Genomic DNA, 18,964 nt, shown 5'->3' with positions numbered 1-18,964 from the left:
CAGAATATGGATGTCCATGTCTGTATACAGCAGCAAAAAAGATGGAACACCAAGGACAAACAAAAAAACTGGTGAAATATGGATGAAGAGTCTTTTATTAAGTCTATATTGTAATGACTCGACATGAGTCGTATTTCGGCCTTGAGGTCTGCCTCAGGAGTCAACATTTATTCTTCACTCTGAGCATAAACCCAGAGTAAGGTAGAACGACAAATCAAATGAAAAGGGAGAACCTTACTGAAAAGATGCGATGCTTCTCGATAAGAAATTTTACACAGTGGATTTATTCTCAGAGTGAAGAATCTATGTTGGGGCAATCCATAATTACATAAATTGTGACTCCTGAGGCAGGACTCATGGCTGAAACACAACGTGTGTCTAGTCGTTATACTCTAGACTTAAAAAGACTTGTCATCCGTATTTCACCAGTCTTTTATTTGCCATTGGTGTTCTGTCTTCTTTGCTGTTGTTCCTGCTGCTGTGTTTAGTTCCGCGGAGGATTTGCTCTTCTGATTCTCTTTTGTTCAAGTCTGTATGTCCAATAGGGTTGTCCATTTCTCATGTATTTTAAAACAGGATCTGGTGACCTACAGCCTGTCCTAGAATACTTGAGAAATGGATGTTCCAAATGCCAGCAACATCCAGTGTGAACATCCAAAGAAATTGAAACATCCAAAACTATGAACACCCATATTATAAAATAGATTTGTGAACATCTTTGTGGGTTACCTAATGATTAGAGCAGCCCGCTAAGAGAACTAGAGCAAACTTCTGGAGTTCACAGGTTCAAATTAAATCTCACTGTAGCGATTTATAATATTCTTTGTTATATATATTATGAGCCCTTCCAGGGACAGGAAAATACCTACTGTGACTTCCCTTACTCCCTCCAGTTGAGTTGAAGCATCTTTCATTAATCTGGATATGCCAAATATTGGGCCTAATTACGGATGTCCATCTTTCTTTGGACATGGGCAACCCTACCCCTTCTGTGATCAGAGTCGAATGTCCTTCTTTTGGTCCCCTCCCTAGTCCCATCCAGATCACACCCTTTTGACATATGGACATGCTGCAGTTTTTAGATGTCCATATTCTGGATTTATAAAATCGGGATTTGGAAGTCCATGCATTATAGATGTCTAAATGTCCGTTTTCATATGTCCAAAACAGAAATAGAGCTTCTGAAATAAGCCCCATAACTATTAACAGAGATGCCAAGCCTCACTCATTAGTATGTCAGCTTCATTTGAAAGTTTTCTCACTCTCACACTCTTTGAGACCTATTTCTCACTTAGAGCTTAATCACAGCTTTCATGAGAGGGAAGCCGTAGAAAAGTAAACTAACTGGTTCAAACAGTAGGAAAAAATCGGAGCAAATTTTCTAGCCCGGTGGCTCTTTTTAAATGTCTTTACTGAATTTTATAAAGTACAATAATTCAATACAACAATTCACCTGTCCTGGAAGACCCCCAGAGATCCCTTATGATTATGCATGAGCAAGATTTGCCTCTAAAGTAGGAGGCATGCAAATTTCTCTCATGCTTATTCATTAGGGATAGCTTGAGGGGGTTCCTCGGGACAGGTTGAAGAACCACTGGGCTAATCTATAAGATTTCTGAAGCCTACTAGTGGCTTTTTGAGTTTTAAATCCACAGTGCATGGTTGAGCCTTAGGAAGAGATTTAAAATGATGCTTTTGTAAAGGAGTAAAAAAATGAAATCGCTTTTTTTGAGAATAGGTTTTTTTATTATTACAGTCCCTTTGTGTTTCTGAGTGTGGAGCGAGTTATTAGGCTAATCTGCTGTCTTGTCCGTTTTCCCAAGTACATGTGCTCTGAAACCGATTGTACACTTCCCCCTCCGTATTTGCGAATTCCATATCTACGGATTTGCTTATCCACGGTTTTAAATCAAAAAATACATTTCCATTTTTCAGGCTATTTTAAGCCCTAAAAGCCCCCCCTTAAGCCTTACCTAGTGGTCTAGCGGGTTTTCAGGGCAGGAGTGATCTTCCCGTGCTCCTGCTCCGTGCAGATCGCTCACAGGAAATGGCTCGAGAGACGACAGGAGCTCAAGGCAGCCATTTCCTGTGAGCAATCTGCACAGGGCAGGAGCGTAGGAAGATCGTTCCTGCCCCGAAAACCCGCTAGACCACTAGGTAAGGCTTAAGGGGGGCTTTCAGGGCTTAAAATAGCCGGGGGTTAGGGGCAGAACTGGCCCGAATATTATTTGCGGTTTTTGATATTCGCGGGCCGGCTCTGCTCCTAACCCCCGCGAATACGGAGGAGGAAATGTACATATTTTTAACTATTAGGTGGAAGACAATTTTCAGATCAAAACACTTACCCAAATTGCTCCCCACTTGTAGAGGTTCCAAAGAAAAGCCTATATCATTTACCCCTTTTTACTAAAGTCGGCAGCGTTGGCCGGTTCAGTAAACAGGGCTGTGGAGTCGGTATATAAAACCTTAGACTCCGACTCCTTTATTTATATATCTGTATAAGTGTTGTACTACATGCAAGGTGTGGCTTCTTGGGATTTTGGTTTAATTTATGTTTATCATTTTTGGTCAGCAGTTATGGATTTGTCACTTGAGTTCTGTGTGTGTGTGTGACCAAGGCATTCCGTTGGCGTGAATTTTCTATGTAGTAATTTTGGCTTGTTCAGTTGTCTCGGTAGTGGAGGGGATATTTGTGAGAGGGTGGGGAGGGGAGACGGAGATTTTGATGATCTCTGTTCTTTCTGCATTTATAAAATGGCAGTTGTACAGAATATTGTTTCTTTTTAATGATTTCAATATAAAATCATAACTATTTGAGGCTTGTTCAGATGGGATCAGACAGGGTACATGGGGACAGAGTTTGTGGGAATGGGGGTCAAACTTTGTCCTCGTGGCATTCTCCAGGTGCCACTGTCACTAATATAAATATCATCAAATATATTACATTTTGTAATCAAAGAACTTTATATCAAAATTTATTCTAAAAGTAAAACATATGAAAACAATTGGATTAATCAAATTATTATCTGTGAAATAAGAAATTTAAGCATTATAATATTTGCATGACATACAATTTAGCTCATTAGGAGTTGGAGATGGCACATTTTCACTGACTCCGACTCCAATAACCCCAAAATTGCTTATGACTCCACAGCCCTAGCAATAAATGCTCTGACACCCATAGGAATCGAATGAGCATTGGAGCATTTGCCACAGGGCACTTGTAAAGAGGAGGGTATAATGCTGCCCTGATTCATTTGAAAGCTACACTGCAATTAAATCATTCTAGATTTGTACCCTGGATGTACCGTCTGAAAAATGTCACTCTTTGGGATGGTTCGCTCTTGGCATCTCTGTTATTAGAAGTGTGCGGGTCCAAAATATTCATTTTGTGTACTTGTGCATGTCTTTAATGGTATTTCATGTTTCGTGGAGGTTTTTAAATGCTTTTTTTGTTTTTTTTTGTTTCAGGGCGGTGCTATCAATATTGTGTCCGGCTAGAGCAGGGGTCTCAAAGTCCCTCGAGGGCCGCAATCCAGTCGGGTTTTCAGGATTTCCCCAATGAATATGCATGAGATCTATGTGCATGCACTGCTTTCAATGCATATTCATTGGGGAAATCCTGAAGACCCGACTGGATTCCGGCCCTCGAGGAGGGACTTTGAGACCCCTGGATTAGACTGTCTATGTCAGGGATGTTCAACTCCGGTCCTCGAGGGCCGGAATCCAGTTGGGTCTTCAGGATTTCCCCAATGAATATGCATTGAAAGCAGTGCATGCACATAGATCTCACGCATATTCATTGGGGAAATCCTGAAAACCCGACTGGATTGCGGCCCTCAAGGAGGTTACTTTGAGATCCCTGGGCTAGAGGATGTAAATTCAAAAGTCATCAGCAAACTTCTTCTCTCATATCAAGCAGTATTTTGGGGTAAAAGACCTGCATGCTAATACTTATGGGGAATTCAGGAGACACCTAAAAACATATCTGTTCCTTAGGCAGTTGATTTGTACAATCTCTCCCACAACTGATCTCTAGAGCCGCTATTCACTAGTTTTAACCTGCCAGTTCTACTCAATTTGTAGCATTTTTAATCATTGTAAACCGCATAGAACTTCACGGTCCTGCGGTATACAAACTGTTTATTATTATTATTGCCCAAAACCCTATTGTGCTGTCAAGTGCACCTTAATCGTGTGCTTATTGCTGATTCACATTATTGAAAAATGGTAACACATTAGTGGCATCATCAGAAAAAAGTTCTGATTCCCCCCCCCATGTCATTTTGAGTTAAAAATGAATACTCAAGATTTATCAGCTATAGGGGTCAAGCAGTAATTCATCTTGGGGGGGGGTGGATAACGGGTACCAACACTTTGATGTGTTCGAGATTGCGACAGAAAGTTCCTCATGCCGTTACTGAAAACGCACCGCTAGACGTTCAGAATATTCGGACAGAAGCAAAATGGAGCGCCACCTGCGTTTCTGACGATTCGTCTTTCTCCACCCAGAGTCCTTTCACCTAGAAGATGGAAACCCATCCAGTTTAGAGGAAGTGAAGGAAGAATACATCAACATGTTCATCAACAGTCATGGGTAATATTACTGTTAGTAAAGACATGTCGATAGTTTAAAAGTCGCTCTGTGGACTCTGAAAATGAGCTTTTAGATCTCCCTAAACTTGCCTCATTTATTTATTGGGATTTATCAAGAAATTCGCCCAGTTTTATTAACAGCGCCTAACACTTAAGTCCAATTAAATCCAGTTTTGAGGTGTTAAGTGCCAGTTATCGGCACCTATTAATTAAGATAGATGCCGGGCTGCATAGAATTTGCCAGTTATTAAGTAAGGGTCAAATCGACTTGCTCAGCGTTACAGCTGGGCTAATGTTGAAAAACTTGACTAGTCTTTCTTCCTCTGCCTGGTTTTGGTGTCCTGTATGCTGTTCGTTTTAGTGCTGTGCCCTCCTCAGAGCCTGTGAGCGAGAACAGGTCCGCAGTCTGGTACTTGATTAAAGAATATGAGAGAGATTCAGTGGAAGAGGATGTAAAACCAGAACCCGTCCAGTCTCCCGTCACGTCATCTCCGGATCTGATGGAATTTGAAAGGTGCATTTAAAGCAGCCATGTGTGTTACCTTATGAAGGATGCTCAATGAAATAGGGGAACTGACGAGCGCTGGGTGACAAGAGATGCTTTCTGGGGGGGGGGGAGGTAAAAAATTTATGGGCCAAATACTCGGCCAACGATCAGCGTTATGCTGACTGCCTCCAGTGTTTTCCCCGGAAATTCAGTGTCAGGTCATGTCCAGCATCGAATTTCCAGGTTTCCAGAGCCGGTCCAGCACTTAACGTGCGGTCAGGGCTTTCAGGGGATTCGCCCCACACCCTAAAGGCCCTGAGGCTCTGAATTTGATTGGTCGAGCAGGCAACAGGCAGATGTTGCTCAGCCAGTCAAATACAGATCAGTACTGTCAGGGCCTTCAGTGGGGTTCAGAGAATCCCCAGCTCAAGAGCCCGGTCTAAATGTCTTAATCTTGTCTCTGGTGCTACAGATACCTGTATTTTTATAAGCAGACGGTGGACCTGCTGGTTGAGAACCGCATCGTGTCTCCTGAAGAGGTTACCCTCCCTGTTGTCTCCAAAGCCATTTCTTACTTGTGGCAAGAACTGCCTGAGGAGAGAAGAGCCAGCATTTTGCAGTACTGCAGCCAGAGGGAGAACTCCCTGACGTGCCCCCTGCTGTCCTATCAAAAAGTAGAATGCGCAGAGAGTAGCGTAAGAGACAGTGGCGCTGACAGTCAGGAGGCCAGTGGGTCTCTGGTCTCTTCTACCTCTGAAGAGGTAAGTCATAGCCGTAGGAGAAGGGGTTAAATCTCCGATTTCTAAGGAAGAGGAGAGCTGGGTTTCTTGTTGGGGGAGGTGGCAATTTAATTAGAGTTCCTGAAGGTGTGGGCCGGTAGGGTGAACAATTGTAACCTGACCAAGCCTTCCACAGCAGTAATGAATTCTTATGTAAAAATGAAAGATTGATCCAGTTCTTATCACCTTAATTAGGTCAGACAGCAGGGTATTAACCCAGTAGTGTAAATTTCATTCAAGCATCCTATGTGGTGCTGAATGGCATGGTTAATGAGATGACCCCCTCGTTGTAGATACACCTGTGTTTTTTTGAAATAGATTCCCACCCCCACCCCCATTCAGCTTTGGGGCCCTTGTTGATAATTTAACTGGGAAACCCTTTGCTGCTGCATTTGCCACATGTCTTCCCCCTGCCCCGGAGAGTCTTGCGCTGGTTCTCAGTCTTAAGCAAAAGACCAGTGGAAAGGAAGAGCATCTGAGCTTAGGGTTGCCAGATTTCCTCTTTAAAAAAAGGGGATAACTGGCCCCGTCCCGTTCCACCCTATTTTGCCCCCAGCCAAACCTCCTGCCTCCTTCCCTTAGGTCTGGAGGCCCTCTGCGCGTGCGTCGATCCAATGACATCATGCACATGCGTGCGCGCTTATGACATCATTGCATCGATGTCCTTACATGCGCAGAGGGCCTCCAGACGCGTCCCCGAGCTTGGGGACTTCCAAAACCTGGACAAACTGCCAGGTTTTGGAAATCCCTCTAAAAAGAGGGCCTCTCCGGGTTTTCCCAGATTTTCTGATAACCCTATCTAAGCTCCTCCAGGAGGTAAAGAGTGGACTGCAATTAAAGCTCTCCTCATCCCCCCCCCCTTCACACTCCTTTGTTTTAGAGATTTCTGGTTTAAAGCCTGAACTAGAGCAGTGAACTCCTGTTGATGCCTGACTGCATTTCATTGGTTTCATTTTGCCATTGCAGATTCTGTTTGAGGACGCCTTTGATTTGGCTTCCGGTTTCCTGGACAGGGGTGAAATGCAAGGAATGTCCTGTCCTAGGTAATTCTCATAAGAAATGTGTTTTATCGCCTGCCCTATAACGCGTGAGCATGAAAGACGTGCGCATAGGTTAGAACCGCTCAGTGTATACAGGTGCTCTAAAACAGTGATTCCCAACCCTGTCCTGGAGGAACACCAGGCCAATCGGGTTTTCAGGCTAGCCCTAATGAATATGCATGAGAGAGATTTGCATATGATGGAAGTGATAGGCATGCAAATTTGCTTCATGCATATTCATTAGGGCTAGCCTGAAAACCCGATTGGCCTGGTGTTCCTCCAGGACAGGGTTGGGAACCACTGCACTAGATAGATTTGCATCTCAAGGAGGCAGTGCATGCAAATCCATCTCATACATATTCATGGTGGAGATCCTGAAGACCTGGCTTCGGCTCTCGAGGACCGGAATTGCCTACCCCTGGTTTAGTGGAAGGCCAGTGAGAATCAGGTTGCATTAGTCTAGTCCAGTGATTCCCAACCCTGTCCTGGAGGAACCCCAGGCCAATCGGGTTTTCAGGCTAGCCCTAATGAATATGCATGAGAGAGATTTGCATATGATGGAAGTGATAGGCATGCAAATTTGCTTCATGCATATTCATTAGGGCTAGCCTGAAAACCCAATTGGCCTGGTGTTCCTCCAGGACAGGGTTGGGAACCACTGCTCTAAAACACCCACCAAATCAAGTGTCCGTGCGGGGCTGTCACTAGTGTAAGAATTCCACCCTCAGAGTAAATGTTAGAGGGAAACCATAGCATGAGTGTAACCCGAGTCAAGGGCCGGATATTTCATTTGCTGGCAGGTGGTGATTGCAGAGCGCATTTACGCAGCTGTTTTCATCCCTTGTACAGATAAAACAGCACCACTTAACCAGTTGAAAACCCAAATTTTCATCCATTACTGGGCTCCGGCATTGAATTTCCAGGTATGTGGAGCCAGTGGCATACCTGGCAGAGTGGGAACCTGAGGTGGAGCACCCTCTCCTCTGGCTTGAGCGCCCCCCTCCGCTAGGTCACGGGGTTGCGGACTGCCTGCGCACGGCTGTTGGCGCCCGCCCCAGAACAGGAAGTTAACGTCAGATGGGGAGGAAGCCAGCGGACTGCAGACCAGCAACCGCTCCAGCACCCGGGTTGGACCACCCCGCCCTTGATACGCCGCTGTATGGAGCTAGCCAAAATATAGCACTTAAGTGCTGCTGAAAATTCCCAGTAAACCCCAGACGGACGATTTAAAGAGCCAGGAGTTGTTCTAATTTGATGCATCAAGTTAACTGAGCACTGGTCTGAGTGTTGGCAAGTACCCAGCTGACTTCCAGGTTGGTGGACGTACCCGGGTATTGAGTGCTAGGTGTCATGTGTGTCCCGGCTTTAAATATCCGGGGTTAGTTCAGTCCGTGGCTGGAAACAGCTTGCCAATCATTACCGAAGGCTGAATATAGGGTCTTATAGTACATAATTAAGCTGTGAAATCTGTTGGTGGAAGATGTGGCCAAGTCAATGTGACCAACATAGTGGGATTCAAAAGAGGGTTGGAGAAGGTTCCTGGAGGAAAAATTCATTAAGAATTACTTGCTAGAAGTGGGAAAGCCATTGCTTACCCTTGAAATGAGTTATAAGAAACTCTGTTTACTTTTTGGGATCCACTGGCTACTTGCAACCCACACTAGGTACTGTCAGAGGTGGGATGTAGGGTTCAGTGGACCTTGGTCTGACTCAGCCTGGCATCTTGTGTGTTCTAAACTTTTATTACATCAGGGCCTGTGTTAGTCTCATTTCTGGAAGACAAGCGGCGAAGGAGGTCAGGGCTGTGGGTGGATTAACAAAAGGTATTAATGGTTAGTTTTGTCAGCCTCATTTATCAAAACATTAATATCCAGCCAACCGTATAACTCCATGAAATGTAAGAAGGCAAAGCAGAAGAAGGGTTTTTATAGCGAACGCTTTCTTTTCTTTTTGCCAGCTCAGCATGTGAAGGTTGTACGTGGGAGATGCATAAGGAGGGCTGCTGCATGTACAGGCAGATCGTCACCTTCTTAAGCGCCCACCTCTGCGCGGTTCCTCAGGTTAGTGGCGATCAGGGAGGAATCTTAGTCCGATCATTTCATTCTCACTTGCAACCAGCAGTCGGGTTTGGTTGAATTAGCTGAATGAGTTTTCTTCAAGTTCAGTTCACTTAATATACCGCAAATATAAAACCAAGGGTAAATCTGAGCGGTTTACAATAAAAGTTTAAAATAATAATAATAATAACTTTATTCTTTTATACCGCCATAACCAAAAGTTCTAGGCGGTTTACACTAAAAAGAGCTGGACATTCAGTGAATTACAGTGAATCAGTAAAAATATAAGCTATCAATAAAAATACAGTTTCAGTAATAAAACTCTCATTAAGTAATAAACTTTTTGAACAAAGTGGTCTTAATTAATTTTTGAAAAGAACAATAAGATAACATAGCTTGATGAAAACATTTACCTAGCCAAGATTGTTGTATACCTGCTTGAAACGCTAGGGTTCTATCTAAGAAAATCTTTAAAAAACTAAGAGTGGTACAAAACACCACAATCTGATTTATTTTCAGTCTGAAAAAATGGGAACACATTACCCCTTACTATCAAAAACTGCATTGGTTGCCTATTGAGGCTAGAGTTTTATTTAAATTTGCCTGTATTTGCTTTAAATTAATTTTTTGGTATGTCTCCAGGTTATCTTGTTTGTCATTTTGCTTTATACCACTCTAATAAGTCCACACGTGGAGTTCACTTCTTTACATACACAACCGTCAAATCGTGTCGTTTTAGGAGATTTCTCGAGAGAACCCTTGCTTTTCAGGCAGCCAAAATGAATGCCTGGTTTGGTAAAATCATGCCAGGAGTCTCATCCTATTACTTTTTTAGAAAATTATTAAAGGGGGTGCTATTGAGCTGGAGAACAAGATGGCTGCATAATCTCTCCTCTCCTCCTCGGATCCTAAAACATCGTCACGGAGCAAGTGATAAACTTTAATAATCGAGATTATAAATATCTCATTCTCTCACTGAGATGGCAGCGACTAAATCTACCAAAGCAGAATCGCAGTTACCACAAACATCAGAATCAAAAAGCAAGCAGGAAAAACTGCTCTATGGAAAAAAGCTATCAGTCAAAACATTCTTCCAAAATATCCAACAGGGGCCCCTGTTTCGCAACAAAATGCTTCGTCAGGGATTTGAGCGATCACACACCCGCTTCCACTCCTGTCATGTTGCGAAACAGGGGCCCCTGTTGGATATTTTGGAAGAATGTTTTGACTGATAGCTTTTTTCCATAGAGCAGTTTTTCCTGCTTGCTTTACTCCAGGACTACACCTGAATATCGAAGTGCTCAGATAAGTGACTTCTATTTTTGACAATTGTTGTTTGAAGAAAAGTTTAAAAAAATATATAAAACTATAAGAAAATATATAAAACTATTAGAAAATTAGAATAGAGGTTCACTTACTAATTGGGAGTTTTTCTGACCAAGGATGTGTCTGCTAGGATTAAATTCTGTTTAAAACTAGCCTGTCTATATGGGAAGCTTAAAGAGCCCCTATTAGACACTGAAGTCTTTTCTCCCTTTTTGTAAAGAAAGGTGACTTTTTTGTCCTGTATTTTGGAGGGTGCAATTTTTTGTGATTAATTAATCACAAGCCATGTTTCATTGGATAATTTTCTTTTTTTACGCAATGACTACTATTTTATATTTCCTTCTTTATACTTCACTGAAGGGAACTTCATTTTTTTCTTTTAGTATAATTGTTCAGTGATTGATATGTACATAATGCGCATTTATGACTTCAGATAAGCAATTACCTGTCACTGTTGTCTCATGGAATGTTAATGGGCTTAATAACCCTATAAAAAGGAAGAAGGTCCTAATTCACTTAAAACAGAAATCACCAGATATTATAATGTTACAAGAAACACATCTTTCCTCCACTTTCTCTCTGATTAAATCCTATAACTGGATCTCTTCTGGGATTGATTCTCCTTCGTTGGGTAGAAGAGGAGGAGTATCTATACTATTTTCTAAATCTATACAACCTAGGATCCTTAGTCAAGCTATTGATTCTAATGGTAGATGGATAATATTGCAGATCACTATTCATAATGCTCCATTTCTTTTGATAAACGTTTATGCACCCAATAGTCCTCTCCAGAATTTTTTCTTGATTTATTAATTACTATACACACGTTTGAACCTCTGCCAATTATTATGGCAGGGGATTTCAATCTTCCTTTAGATCTGTATTTAGATAAACAATCGAAATCCACACTGTCTCCACAAAAATCTCATGTTTCCTTTCAATCACTTATTACGCATCTTCAATTATTAGATGTTTGGAGGCTTCAGCACCCTACAGATAGAGATTATACATTTCATTCTATTCCACACAATAGTTTCTCCCGTTTAGATTATATTTTTGTTTCTCCTCCTTTTCTCAATTCTATTATTAACACTTACATCTCTCCGATTCTCATTTCACACCATTCGCTAGTATCTGGCACTTTCTTATGGAATACAACGCCAATCCCTAGATCCCCTTCATGGAGATTGCAACTTTCTCTCCTTGAAGATGATGCAATAGTAGAGCATATTAAGAAATTTATTCAAGACTTTTTTGTCTCTAATACCATTTCTGATACCAATCCATTAAATACATGGGAAGCATTTAAGGCCTCATTAAGAGGAGAATTCATTTCCATTGCTTCTCATAAATCCAAAACTGATAGAGCCATTATAACAGATTTGGAAGCTCAAATTCTAAATCAGGAACACACGTATAGCACTACAAAAGATCCCAAACAATATAATACTCTATATCAACTTAAATATCAATATAGCCGTCTTATTTCCAAACAAGCGGGGATGCAAATCTTCCTCAGTGAAGCCAAATATTATGCGGAGGGAAACAAAAGTGGTAAAATGTTAGCTTCATATTTGAAGAGAAAACAACGTAAAATTCAAATCCCTGTGATCCATAATAAGAATGACTCTACTATCACTTCATATTCTGGTATTTTGGAGGTTTTTCAGGAGTACTATCAGAGTTTATATCGATCTGAAGCTTCACCTGATTTAGCCTCTTTAAATTCCTTTCTTTCAAATTTGCATCGACCAGTTTGGTCTGATTCAGATAATACTGCTTTAAATCAAACCATTACTACAGAGGAAATTCTTATTGTATTGAAGCAGCTAAACTCAAATAAATCACCAGGTGCAGACGGTCTTCCTGTAGAATTTAACAAAATTTTTCAAAAGGATCTCTTACATCATCTTCTAGAGGTATTTCGATATATTTCCCCAGATATAGTCCAACGAAGCCGTTTTAGCGAGGTAATGATTACTGTCATTCCAAAGCCTAACAAAGATCATTTGAAAGTACAAAATTATAGACCTATATCGTTATTGAACGTAGACTATAAGATATATGCTAAAATATTGGCGAACAGAATAAAAAAGGTTATTCATAAAGTTATTCATTCTAATCAAATTGGCTTCATGCCTAATCGACTCATTGCAGATAATTCTAGACTATTCTTCCATCTTTCACATATAGCCAGCAACTTACCAGATCCAGTTATAGCCTTATCTCTTGAGGCCGAGAAGGCTTTTGATAGAATTGAATGGAATTATCTATTTCATATCTTAGAGTGGTTTGGAGCTCAATCCCCGTTTCTTCAAATGATTAGAGTCCTCTACACTTCTCCGTCAGCTCGAATAATTGCGAATAATTCTCTTTCTTCCACCTTTCAACTTTATAGAGGAACCAGACAGGGTTGTCCTCTTTCTCCATATTTGTTTAACCTCGCCCTAGAACCTTTACTTATCCAAATTAGGCAGAACCCAAATATTTCTGGCATAATATGCAATTCTACTGAAGTTAAACTATCTGCTTATGCAGATGATGTTCTCCTATATCTATCTAATCCGGAAACCTCGATTCCAGAACTTCTCAATACTATAATTAGTTACTCCTCTTTCTCAGGCTACAAACTTAATCAGGATAAAACGGAATCTCTTCCTTTAAATCCTTATGCTACTCCAGCTATGGTTCAACCTTATAACTTAATTTGGGCCTCCAACAAGTTAAAATACCTAAGTATCGAACTTACTCAATCCCTTTCGGAAACTATGGAAGTCAACACACAGAAAATACTTAAACTTGTTAAAACCTTAATTCACTCTTGGCACCCTCTATTCCTTTCATGGTGGGGTCGTCTGGAAACAATAAAAATGATGTTCATGCCCAAAATAAATTACATTTTACTTATGATCCCTTGTCTTTTTCCTCCGGCTTTCTACAAAAAGATAGATTCCCTTTTGTCTTCCTTCCTTTGGAAAAATAAACAACTCAGGATAGCACTTAAAAAACTTAAATTGAAAAAGGAAGCTGGTGGAGTTCTTTTTCCCGATTTTTGTACATATCACAAAGCTTTCATCACTCATCAAGGCCTATACTGGTTTTCCAACCAAGACCCTAACTCACCAGTTTGGCTTGAGATTGAAAAACAAATGATGGCTCCTCTCCCTCCTTCTGCCTATCTAACAGCAACACGTAGCCCATCTATATATCCCTTGATACAATCGACAATCCAATGTCTCTTAGATTTTGATTCCACTCTGGAAAGTTCTTATGCTACTTCTTTATATACCTCTCTATGGTATAACCCAAATATTCTCATAGACAAAAAACCTTTCTTATGGAAAGAATGGATGGACAAAGGAATTTTCTTCCTAAAAGATATCGTAGATACTAATCTTAAATTACTTCCTTTCTCCACCTTACAAACTAAATGTACTCTTCTGTCTTCAGCTTACTTTCAATGGATGCAGCTTCATCATTGTATTTCAAACAATGTCTCTCTTCAACTTATTACTGCTCTTCAACCGACCATCTCTAATCTTGCTTCAGCCCTATTGACAACAGGACATACTGCTTCTAAAATATATAAATTGGCCCTAATTCGGGATAACTTACCTAATAACTCACTTATGGGTATTTGGGAAAAAGATTGTGAACATCAATTAGGTAATAAAGCATGGGCGCTTCTTTGGTCTAAATCTCTGAGGTCCCTATCATCAGCTAGTACATTACAGTCTATGTACTTTTTGTATCATAAGGCTCTATGGACCCCCCATAAATTATGTATTGCAGGTCTCTTACCTTCTAATGTACCGTGTTTCCCCGATGATAAGGCAGGGCCATCAAATAATACAGCCCCCCCCTTTTTAGAAAAAAATGTAAAATAAGGCACCCCCCCCCCCCGCAAATAAGCCACCCACCGATACCTGCGCTTACCCGAATCGGGTGGTACGGTGGGTGACTCCGTTTGGTCCCTCCGTCTACCGTATTTGCCTCCATGGCTGCGTGCCGCGCCTCGTCATGAAGTGAAGAGGAGGAAGTGACAGGACTGCAGCGCGCGCACGTGACTCCGCGCAAGGAAACACAGGCAGCTTCCCTCATCCCTCCCTAACGGAGACTGCAGGAGTTTGTTCACGGCCAGAACATCCAAAAGTGAGACACGCAGACAGGTTTCTTTTGCTGTAAGCAATACCACTTACTGTATATAAAGCCTGTTTAAAATGCATACGGTATATAAACAATGGTTTCACATTGTCAAGTCCCCTCTGATGCTGCACTACAGAATAATCTCTTTACTGTGTTTCCCTGATGGAGAACATTGGGGACATTAAATGGTACAATATATGGTATGATGGATAAAGCTGGCCATACACGGTACGATTTTCAACAATAACTGTGTACTGTAGTCTTCTTCATGGGTAAATAAGGCATCCCCCCGAAAATAAGCCCTAGAGCATATTTTGGCCTTCCAAAAAAAAATAAGACAGTGTCTTACCATCGGGGAAACAGGGTATGTTGGAACTGCAAAACGGGTCAAGGTTCATTGATTCATATGATCTTTGAATGCTCATTTGTAATCTCTTTCTGGCAAGATGTCTGGTCCATCATGAAATCAATGTTTCATTTAGATAGTCAGTTATCTTTATCTATTATAATGTTCAAATCACACTCCATACATATTGACCTATTGGACTCTCAAAGAAAATTGTTTGATATATTAATCATACTTGCTCAGAAATTGATTCTAACTCATTGGAAATCTGCAAACTTACTTCATGTCCAACATTGGTGGAATTTAGTTTTACAACATCATAAATTTGAAATGGCATTCTACGAATGTAAAGGTCAACTTCGTTCTGCTAATTCTTGTTGGTCCCCTTTACTGAACTATTTGCAGACCTCTAATGTATGAATGTATTTGATTTATATCCTTATGTAACATTGTTTGTACTCTGTGCCTCTGTTACACTGGTTTTATTATAAAATCAATAAAATTTTCATGGAAAAAAAAAATATTAAAGACACAACTATTCAATAAATTTGTAACTTAAGCTTATGCTTTTAATAATAATAATAATTTTATTCTTATATACCGCCATACCCAACGAGTTCTAGGCGGTTCACATCAATTAGGTTAGGATCCGCATTGACATGCAGATTTACAACAATTTATCAAATTAACAACAAAATTAGCCGAGCTTGGCAGATGAAGAAGGAAGAGGGGAGAAGAGAGGGGAGAAAGAAGCGATCGTGGAGGCGGAGATGAGCCGAGCGAAGGCCAGGCGATTGCCGGAAGGGGATGGTTAAGGGTCTTGTTTGCTGAATAGGTGAGTTTTGAGTAGTTTTCTGAAGCCGAGGTAAGTGGGGGCCTCAAGTATCATTTAGGCTAGCCGTGGGTTCAGCTTGGCTGCTTGGAAGGCGAAGGTTTTGTCTAGGAATCTTTTGAGATGACACAGCTTTAGCGAAGGGAAGGCGAACACCTGAATTCTGTGGGATTTCTTGTTGGTGCAGTAAAGGTTAAAGTGGGGATTGATGTATCTTTGCGAAAAGCCATTTACCGATTTGTAGCAGAAGCATGCGAACTTGAAAAGCACTCTGGATTCGAATGGCAGCCAGTGGAGTTGGTGGTAAAACGGGGTAATATGTTCCCATTTCTTTAGGCCATAGATGAGGCGAATGGCGGTGTTTTGGATCATTTTTAGTCTCCTGGTAGTTTTCTTCATGGAGTTCAGGTAGATAATATTGCAGTAGTCTAGAATGCTGAGAATGGAGGTTTGCACTAGTAGGCGGAAAGAGGTGTCATCGAAGTATTTTTTTTATGGTGTGGAGTTTCCAAAGTGCCAAGAAGCATTTCCTGACTATGAGGTCGGTGTGATTTTCTAAGGATAAATTTTTGTCCAAGGTGACTCCCATAATTTTTAAGGTATGCTCGAGGGAGAAAGTCATTCCTTTCAGTTGAATTGTAGTGTCCCTGATTTTATCTTTGGGGGTGGCTAGAAAAAATTTTGTTTTGTCAGGGTTTAGTTTCAGCCTGAATGATAGCATCCAGAGTTCAATCTGATTGAGAATGTTTGTAATGTAGTCGAGTAGTTCTGGTGAGAAACTGGTTAGAGAGATGGCTATTGTGATATCATCTGCGTAGATGAAAAATTTGAGCTTGAGGGTATGTAGGAGGTTACCTAGGGAGGCCAGGTAGATATTGAACAGAGTGGGGGATAGGGGGGAGCCCTGCGGGACACCGCAGATGTTGTCCCAGCTATATGAGAAAGAGTTGTTCTTGAGTACCTTGTAGGATCTATTTTTTAGGAACTCCTGAAACCAGTTGAGGACCTGATCAGAGATGCCAATGTGTGCCAGGCATTCCAGGAGAATGGTGTGGTCGATCAGGTCAAAGGCACTGCTCAGATCTAGTTGTATAATTAAGGCACTGGAGCCTTGACTAAAGAGCGTGTGGAGTTGGTCAAGAAGGGCAGCTATGATGGTTTCAGTGCTGTGGTCTGCGCGAAAGCCTGATTGATTGGCGCTTAGGATGTTGAATTTTTCTAGGTATGTGGAGAGTTCAGCCTTTACCACCCCTTCTGCTATTTTGGTGAATAGGGGGATGCTTGCAATCGGTCTGTAGTTTGATGGGGAATTTGGTGATTCTTTTGCGTTTTTTATAATAGGGGTAATCATAATGTGACCTTGCTCTGGCGGGAAGTTTCCTGTGGACAATAGGGAGTTAACCCATGTCATCATGTTTGCTTTGAAGAGGCTCGGGGCAGTTTTCATGATGTTTGGTGGGCATGTGTCCAATTTGCAGAAGGAGTGGGAGTATTTGTTGTAGTAAGTATTAAAGGTTTGCCAGTCTATTGTTAAGAATTGTTTCCAGCTAAGGTCTGTTTTGGATCCTGGGTCTGGGTTAGATATACCCGGGTCTGGGATAATGGGGAACAGTTCGAGGGGATTGGTCCTGGTAGGTAGAGTTGATCTTATTTTTATGTACTGTTTTACATTTTCTATGAAACTGATGTACAGTAGAACCTTGGTTTATGAGCATAATAGTTCCAGAAGCATGCTCGTAAACCAAATTACTCGTATATCAAAGCAAGTTTCCCCATAGGAAGTAAGGGAAACTCACTTGATACGTTCCCACCCACCCCCACCCCCAAGGCCAGCGGCGCTGCTCCATCCCCCCCCCCCCCTGAGAACCGGCATCGCTCCCCCCCCTCTCGCGAACCAGCACTCCCCACCTGAACAGCATTCAATCTTACCCCCATCTGGAACCGGCATGCAGCCCACAGGATGTGCCGGTGCCGGTGAAAGAAGTTCCTGCCTCTTGCCTGAGCCTTGAGCATCTGCGCATGCTCAAGGCCTTCTGGTTCTCGCTCTCTCCTGTGGGCTGTATGCCAGTGCCAGATGGGGGGGTAAGATTGAATGCTGTTCAGGTGGGGAGTGGAAGTTCGCGCGGGGGTGGGGGGGGCGTTTGCGAGCGGAGGGGGAGCGATGCCAGTTCTCGGGGGGGGGGTGTTGCTCGCAAATCGAGTCAATGCTCAGTTTGCGGTTTGACTGTATTGCTTCTGAATTGTTTATCTGCTGAATGTTGAGCATTATTTGTTGTGAACCGCCTTGAACCATTCATGGTCTGGCGGTATAAATTATTATTATTATTATTATTAAGAAAATATAAAAATTAAATAGGTTAGGGAACATAAAATGTCATTTTTATGTTTTCGTTGCGGTACACGAACAGATTGCCTTGCCAGCACAGAGGCCCTTTTGCTAAAGCGAGTCAGATTTTACAATTAACGCCTTTTAATACAGGAAATTAATGCGTGCCAAGTGCAAAGCTAGCGTGGTACCTAGCGTCCAGCTACATGGTACACACAGCTTATAGTTAGTGTGGAAGGACTGAGGGCCAGATTCTACTTACATTGTAGGCGTCGCTCCACTCCTTGGCGTAGGCCTAGATTCACTAAACTTGGCAATCCTGTAACAATGGGTCGCAAGACCAGTTTTACTGTTTTTTTGCAATCTTTCGTGCTCCCCGACCCGATTCACCAAACTGCTGTCCGATCAATCTCCTCCCCGATCCGATCCACCCGTGCAAATTAGTAAAATCCCATGCAAAATAGCCAAGCGATTGATTCACTAACAATTGCTTGGCTATTTGGAATTGGGTTTTACTATCCTAAAACCCAACTGCTGCAGACCTGGAGGAGGCCAAGGAGCAGGAGGAACTGAGCACCCCTCCTGCTCCCAAATTTTAGAGGTACGGGGAGGGGACCAGGACGTCCGTGTTTGTTTTAGGGGGGGAGGGAAGGGAAGGAAGGAGTCGGCATCTCTCCTGCCATTTTTTGGGTTCAGGAAGGGAGGGAGTCTTTTTTCTTTTCTTTCTTTCTTTTATTTTTTTTATTGGCCAGATATTTTTCGTGTGTAATACATGTAAAATATCTGTTGCATTTTTAAAAAATGAAAGAAAAAAAAGCCTCCTGTCACAACTGTCAGGACTCTGCCCTGACTCAATCGCTCAGTGAGCGATTGAGTCAGGGAGATTGCATGCAAATGATCTGCACCTCCATGCAAATCATTTGCATGCAAACTTAATAGTGAATCCATCGCTGTTGGAAAATCGGCCAACAGCGATTGAGTCGCTATTGTTAGTGAATCTAGGCCTTAGTCATGTCATTTTTTTTTTTT

At 41.9% G+C, this 18,964-nt stretch overlaps 1 protein-coding gene across 1 annotated transcript in view; it reads left to right on the top strand.

Moving 5' to 3' along the window:
• The window catches only part of STRA8 (stimulated by retinoic acid 8), a 31,164-nt gene that overhangs the window by 10,824 nt on the left and 1,376 nt on the right, over positions 1 to 18,964 (top strand). The window contains exons 3-7 of the mRNA XM_033951752.1: positions 4,513 to 4,597; positions 4,958 to 5,110; positions 5,556 to 5,844; positions 6,829 to 6,905; positions 8,860 to 8,962. Coding sequence (XP_033807643.1) covers positions 4,513 to 4,597; positions 4,958 to 5,110; positions 5,556 to 5,844; positions 6,829 to 6,905; positions 8,860 to 8,962 — 707 coding nt within the window. The remainder of the gene's footprint in view (positions 1 to 4,512; positions 4,598 to 4,957; positions 5,111 to 5,555; positions 5,845 to 6,828; positions 6,906 to 8,859; positions 8,963 to 18,964) is intronic.

This window comes from Geotrypetes seraphini, chromosome 7, assembly GCF_902459505.1.
Source record: "Geotrypetes seraphini chromosome 7, aGeoSer1.1, whole genome shotgun sequence".
NCBI classification, from domain to species: Eukaryota; Metazoa; Chordata; class Amphibia; order Gymnophiona; family Dermophiidae; genus Geotrypetes; species Geotrypetes seraphini.
This window is presented reverse-complemented; position numbering and strand designations above follow the sequence as displayed.